The sequence below is a fragment of the Physeter macrocephalus genome, chromosome 14 (assembly GCF_002837175.3).
Source record: "Physeter macrocephalus isolate SW-GA chromosome 14, ASM283717v5, whole genome shotgun sequence".
NCBI classification, from domain to species: domain Eukaryota; kingdom Metazoa; phylum Chordata; class Mammalia; order Artiodactyla; family Physeteridae; genus Physeter; species Physeter macrocephalus.
The window spans coordinates 84,334,611-84,341,822 of record NC_041227.1 but is presented as its reverse complement, the minus strand read 5'-3'; the positions used below and the strand labels follow the sequence as shown (position 1 = coordinate 84,341,822).

The 7,212-nt window shown below is 51.1% G+C and overlaps 1 protein-coding gene across 1 annotated transcript in view; it reads left to right on the top strand.

Moving 5' to 3' along the window:
* LOC112065978 (protoheme IX farnesyltransferase, mitochondrial-like) overlaps positions 1-6,886 on the top strand; it is a 9,489-nt gene extending 2,603 nt beyond the window's left edge. The window contains exons 2-3 of the mRNA XM_024127755.2: positions 4,506-4,745; positions 5,003-6,886. Of these exons, the coding sequence (XP_023983523.1) occupies positions 4,506-4,745; positions 5,003-5,406 (644 nt within the window). The 3' untranslated portion in view covers positions 5,407-6,886. The remainder of the gene's footprint in view (positions 1-4,505; positions 4,746-5,002) is intronic.
* The last annotated feature ends 326 nt before the right edge of the window (positions 6,887-7,212 follow it).

Sequence of the window (7,212 nt, the reverse complement as noted above, 5' to 3'; positions counted from 1 at the left end):
TAGAGCTCAGGCTCAGTAGTTGTGGCACACAGGCTTCAGTAGTTGTGGCTCACGGGCTCTAGAGCGCAGGCTCAGTAGTTGTGGCACACTGGCTTAGTTGATCCGCGGCATGTGGGATCTTCCCGGACCAGGGCTCGAACCCGTGTCCCCTGCAGTGGCAGGCAGAGTCTTAACCACTACGCCACCAGGGAAGTCCCTATGGTAATGTACTTTTCTAGTGCACACTAATTTTTAATAATTACCTATGCTAACTAATTGAAAAATAGACATTATTGAATTTCTCATCAGGGTAATTTCATTTTTCCAATGAAGTCTTGCAGTGGTTTTATGGTGAGTGGCAAGTAGAGCAGAAAGTGTTTGCTAGGTACTAACCTTTGTACCACTTGAGCATTCTGTAAACCCAAAGGATGGAAACAGTGGATCATTTTGAACTCTGCCTGTATGTTTAAATAGTACTGATTCTTCTTTTTCTGTGTCATGGATTATATAGTTTTTAATGTGTTCTTTTACTTTTTGAATAGGTAATATATTCACATGGTTCAAAATCCAAAAAATAGGAAAAGTTAACAATTCAGTTTAAAACTTACTATGTAGGAACCGTATTGAGAGTTGCCTCTTTGTAGTTCTTCTCTCTGCTTACTGTAAAATGGTGTTGATTCATATCTTTAAATGATGCCATTAGACCTTCTGTGTTGACCTTTCTTTGACAGTGTCTGAGTTCATATTTTTCTGAGTCTCTTTTTGCTTTGACTAAGCTGTAACCAGTTTTTAAAATATTCTACATATGCTTTACTGTAATCACGAGGTGAAAAACTTAGTTTTTAATCAGTTTTTAAAGTGCAGCTTCTCCAAAGCAACATGGTATCTCTTGGGAGATGACTAGTTTGGGTCAGGTTTTAATGTCCTCTAGGAATTTAGCTCTTTTTTTCCCCTTCATTTATTCACTTAAATTAAAAAGTATCAAGGAATTTTCAAATATACACAAAGTAGAGAGGATACCATAGGAATCCTTACATGTGTGATTCTTAAAATATGGATCTAGATTCACAAGGAGCATTACCATTTAGAATGTAAGTCTCAAAACAATTTTTTTAATGCAGGTTCACTACTCATTAGTTAAAAAGGCAAAAAATATAACATTTGGTGTAATTTGGAAAGATCCCTGAGATAAATTGTCAAATGAAAAAAACAAGGTGCAGCATACCACCTTTTACTTAAAAAAGTAAAATAAAATACATATTCATATTTGCTCGTACAGGCCTAAAGTAACTTGGGAAGGATACAATAAGAAACCAAAACTGGTTACCTGGGTTTTTAGGGACAGGAAAGAAGACTTTGAACTCTTTACCTTTCTGAGATTTGTTTATTTACTTTTTTGAACCCTGTGAAATCATTAAAAATGAATTTGAAATTTATTTTAAAATTATTAAAAATCATTAAACATTTTTTTAAAACAGAATATGTAATATAAAATTTACAATTTGAAAATATATCACAATAATGGTTATTTTCCCAGAACAGTCTGTAGATTTAGGTAAGAGGTGTTTTGAGTGTACCAAAGTAGTCTGTGGTATACTTTAAAACCATACTTAAAGAAATACGCTTTAAAAACTACCCCATCCCCAAAATGGCAATTTATTTTATTGTAACCTTTTTTTTCTTTTTCTTCCTTTTTTTTTTAAAGGCTGGTGGGGTAGCAGGTGTCTGTGTTGACTTGATATTATTTCCTCTGGATACCATTAAAACCAGGCTGCAGAGCCCCCAAGGATTTAATAAGGCCGGTGGTTTTCGTGGAATATATGCTGGCGTTCCTTCTGCTGCTATTGGATCCTTTCCTAATGGTAAAAATTATATTGGTATTATCACTGCTTTATATAAAGCCAAGATAATGGGATTTGTTTTCAGAATGGTATGTGGTCCAACCCTATATAGAATTCCTTATATTATTGATGTAGTTGATCTCCTGAATTTATTTTCTATTCATTAATCCATTAGTTTTGACTCAGCTGGTGCTATAGATTCCATTCTAGTGTATTTGTCATAAAAAAATGAGCAATCTTTAAATGAGTGGTTTTTGTTGTTAAAACTCCTTGTTAGAATCCTTAAGGTGTTGCTGTAACATTGATTGTGATGTCTTACAGCAGTTCTCAACCTTGCCTGCACGTTGGAATCTCTTGGGAAGCTTTACAAAATACTTATGCCTGTGTCTCCATGAGAAGTTTATTTGGTCTGGTCTTTGCCTGGGTATCAGGAGTTTTAGTAGCTTCCCAGGTGATTCAGATGTGAAGCTGAGTTTAATAACCACTGGGCTTGGGGATTCTCCTGGAGCAGATGAACCTAAGAGACATTAAATCTTTGTCTTAACTAAATTGCTTTCAGATGATGCAACCCATTCCCACTAACCTCCTCTTTCCATTGTCTTGCTTTTGTTTTGGTTTTGAAGTTGTGTGATTTATGGCCCTTTTATTCTATAATCAGTATAATTGTTTCATTTAATCCACCTCTTTTCAGATGCTTATTTTAATAATTGTTTACTGATGCTTTGATTGGCATTCAAAAGCAGACTAAGCAAACAGAAAAACCACCACTATCAAACACACACACACACACACACACACTCACACACTGACTCACAAAACCCCTGCTCCAGAAGGTTCTTAAATTCTGGAGTTTGATTTCTTTTTTCTCTGTGTATTTCATTAGAAATTCTTTCTTGTTAACTTGACATTAAGATGTCCATCTATATCCATCTGTGAGCTTAACATTCACATAAAGATTTGTAGAGCAAATCTTTTTGGTCCTTTAGTTTATCTCCCAGAGCCATCCTTAGAGCAGCCAACTGTTTTGAGGTTATCCTTGAATTATTTTATGTCTTAATTTTCAGTAATTGATCATAGCAAGTCACTATTGAGGACCCACTCCATGCCAAGTATAGCTCTATATGTGGGAGATGGGCCTTGGTTCCTAAATTTGTCTGCATTGCAATCACCTGATCAGCCGAAGAGATTTTTTTTTTTTTTTTTTTTTGCGGTACGCGGGCCTCTCACCGCTGTGGCCTCTCCCGTTGCGGAGCACAGGCTCCGGACGCGCAGGCCCAGTGACCACGGCTCACGGGCCCAGCCGCTCCGCGGCACGTGGGATCCTCCCGGACCGGGGCACGAACCCGCGTCCCCTGCATCGGCAGGCGGACGCGCAACCACTGCGCCACCAGGGAAGCCCAAGAGATTTTGACTTAAAGAAGAACTGGGTTAGGATGTTGCCTTGCTTTTTCTCTGGAATCATCGGCCAGCTAGCAATCATCCACAGAGCTCTTCGTGTCAGGGGAACGTTTTCTCCATCTGTCTTGTAGCATCAGTGGTGTCAACTGACAGGCAACTAAATAAAAAGCAAGTGGAAAACAAACAGGGTCCAGCAATCGACTTGACTGCAGCTCCACGGCACTTTTTCCCCAGTGTCTGGAGCAATGCTTGGCCCAGAGTAGGTGCTCAGTGAGTGCTTTTTAAAAATTATTATTATTATTTTTGGCTGCGTTGGGTCTTCACTGCTGCACGCAGGCTTCCTCTAGTTGCGACGAGCGGGGGCCGCTCTTCGACACGTTAAGACCCCTCCATGGCTTTCTGCTGCTTCTAGGATGGAACAGTCCTTGGTGCCGCCTGCAGAGCGGGGGTGGGTGGCCCTCCCCGTCCCTCTGGCTGATCCTGGAGCCTGGCCCCGCTGCTCTCTGCACTCCAGACACATGCCTGCCTTCTTTATTTTAATTTACTTTTAAAATTATCATGCAGTAAAATCGACCTTGTTTTGATGTACAGCTCTGTGGATCCCAACACACGCCCTAGTCTTCTTGTCATGCCCTGACTGCCGCGCCTCCTGCCCGGGGGCCTTGATTACCTACCGCACTGGCCTGGTCACTCCTCCCTGCGCGCAGACGTCCTCCTCTAGACGTCTGCTCCGCTCCGCGCGCTGCGCCCCCGTGCCCTGTGGCCCCCTTGCACGTGCTTCCGCACAGCTGCCGCGGGCCTCTGGATGCGCGGCTCTGGGGGAGCTCGGCCCACGTGGCTTGGCTCTCACGCTGCATCCGCGGTGCCTAGGCCGCGCTCGCCTCTCAGTGGGCGCTCGAGGAACGCGCCCTGTGTGAGGAGAGGAGGAATGAACCGTCCGCTCAGGAATGGCTGTAGTCCCTTCCGGAGACCCGGCTCAGTGCCGCGGGGGAGCCGGGGCTGAGATCAGACGGACTCCCGCTGAGTTCCTCCTTCACCTCTTGTTGGAGAACCTAGCATCATCTCATCTGTTTGCTTAGTGAGGATTATAAAACCGACCTCAAGTCCTGCAGTCGGATTAAGTGAGGTGACTGTAGAAGTCTTTGTTGGAAGGAGGCACTCAGTAACTGGCAGCCTTCACCCCACCGTGTTGGGGGGAAGATCCCGTCCCGGAGGAAGGGTGCTCAGGTGTTCACCTGTCCTGAGAAACCGCAGAGCCGCTGCCCCTGTGCCGCTCTGCGGATTCAGGTTGCGCTGGCGAGTCCCCCGCCCGCCCTGCGGTGAGGGCCGCGCGCCCCGCCTGCTGCCCCCGCGTCCCCGGGGCCGCCCATAAGGACCGCGGCCCTGTCAGTGCTGAGCGGGGAGCTGCCACCTGCCCGGAGCGGCCTTCCACCGCGCTGCCCAAGCCCCTCACTCGCGAGCCGGCTGGTGGCAACAGAGCTGAAAGGCCGGCCCAGAAGGCCCTCTGGGGCTGGGCCAGCCCGGAACGTGACAACAAGGGCGGTCACGCTGTGGGCCCCGCAGGGGGCGGGGGCGGCCGGGCGCCACAGGCGCGCAGCCTTGTGGGAGGCCTCCCGCCCCGCGCACCTCCGTCTCCGTGCAGAGAGGGGAGCGCGGACGCGCGGGGACCCGAGGGGGTCCGGCTTGCGGGTGGGAGCGCGCCGCCGGGGCCGGCAGCCGTCGGAAAGGGTGCCTCTGTAGAGCTCTGATGGCAACGTGTCTTGCTTCCCCACACCTCTGTGCAGGAGCGTTTCTTTTGGGAGGAATCCTCTACTCCTGGCAGTTTGCTCACTTCAACGCGCTGAGCTGGGGCCTCCGCGAGGACTACGCCCGGGGCGGCTACTGCATGATGTCGGTCACCCGCCCGGACCTGTGCCGGCGCGTCGCCCTGCGCCACTGCCTGGCCTTGATCGCGATGTCCGCCGCGGCCCCCGCCCTGGACGTCACCACGTGGACCTTCCCCGTCATCGCGCTGCCCGTCAACCTGTACCTGTCCTACCTCAGCGTTCGCTTCTACAGGGACGCGGGCCGGAAGAGCTCCCGGAGGCTGTTCCTCTGCAGCCTCTGGCACCTGCCGCTGCTGCTGCTGATGATGCTCAGCTGCAAGCGGCCGGCGGCGCGGCGCGGCGCGGGCGGCCCGCAGAGCTGACGCCGGGGGGCGCGCAGAGCTGACGCCGGGCGGCCCGCAGAGCTGACGCCGGGGGGCGCGCAGAGCTGACGCCGAGCGGCGCGCGAGAGCGTCCGGGGGGGCGCGCACGTTTTCTCTTTCCCCTTGGCTGTTAGCCAAGGGTGTTTTGGTAATTCCAAAGCCCCAGGAGAGAAGTCGCTGCGTTGAGAACAAGCTTGTAAACGAAGTTGGTGCTCGGCGGTCACTCGACCACGCTTCCCACGGTGATACCCACAGTGCTCCCCCAGTGAGAACTGGGTTGGCTCCGCAGGTTTACGTAAGGAGAGCGTTTCTCTTTGAGGGTCTTTACAGAGCTCTTCCTCGAACCCCACCCACTTCGTCCTCTCCCTCAGGTAGAAGTGCAAGCGCACCTTCCTTTCTCAGCCCCTCCGCGCACGCTCCCCAGCTGCCGACCGGGCTGGCCGCACGAGGGGCACACACTCGCACTCTGGTATCCGCGGTTCCGTGGCCTCTGGTCCCTCGCCGGCTGTCGGAAGAAATGCAGGCTGCCAGTCGCAGCCCCCGCTTCCTGGGAACGAGCCAGGGCCGCGGGTCCAGCGTCCTCTGTCCCGCCCGCATCCTCAGCCTCATCTTGCCTCCGACGATAACGGAGCCCCACGGACTCGCTGCTGCCCAGCCTCTGCGGGAGGAGCTCCAGACGGTCGTCTGGGGAATCTCAGACTGGACCACCCGGCCACGTGTCAGCGTTTCAGAAACTCCAAGGAATCAAAGGCATCTTTAAAGTTCACTTTAAAATATCGGCGGTGTCGGAGCGTTTCTCTGCGGAAGGGTCATGCTAGGCTTCAGACTAGAAATCCCTCGGGCTCCGATCCACCTCGTCCTCTTTAGCCTCTGCTGCGGCCGTCCGCTCGGCTCCAGGCCGAGTGAGCAGGGAAATCAGAGAGGGGCCAGCCGGCCCACATAGCTCACATTCTTGTCCCTTTAGTGAGGAACCCATTTCCATCCTGCCGTCTTCTAAATTCAGAAATTAGCCTCCGCACGGCCGGTGGCTTGGAGAGCCGGAGGCAGGAGCTGCACTCCGGATGGGGATGCTTCACGGTCCCGGGGGGGCGCGTGGGTCCCCGCAGACAGGGCTGGCCTCCGTCACCAGCAGTCTCTCAGCCCTCACATCCACCTGCTTGTCCACTGCCTGTCCTTTTTGCCCGAAGGTCTTGAAGCTTAACAGGATACTTTAGTTACTCGGTGCCCCGGAAGGAATCCACTTGGGAATTTATGCAGCACTTAAACAGTGCCTGCAATACGCCTGTTCTCTCAAACGTTCCAGAGCGATTGCAGGTAGCATCTGATTTCTGTCTCCGCTTACCTGAAACATCACCTCTTGGCTGCGTCCAGGTCGCACTGTGGGAGCTGACACGAGTGTGTCTGGGGGGGACACCCACAGCCCTCAGATTTGTAAAGCGAGTCGGTTCTCTTCCTGCCGCAATAAACCGGCACCTCAAACCGTAGTGTGTGAGGCGTCATTCCTCTCCATCTCCGGTTCTGGTGGAGCCGGTAACACTTGCCTCACTTTCATGAGCTGGCAGGAGAGCAGAGCGCCCCACCCGGGGATGTTTTTCTTGAGGGGGCGGAAGCAAGCAGCCTGCCTCCCGAAAGAATCCGCCTGACACCCGCCCTCTGCTCTGGATCACCCAGTCTCTCCCTGCCCCTCCCTTCAAAACCGTCGCCCTAGCAATGGTCCTCGGGGCCTCTCTGACCTCCTGACTTGTGGTTCCCCGGCTCAGAAAATACAGTGCCCAGTGCGCAGTCTGCACGACGAATGATGTCTCA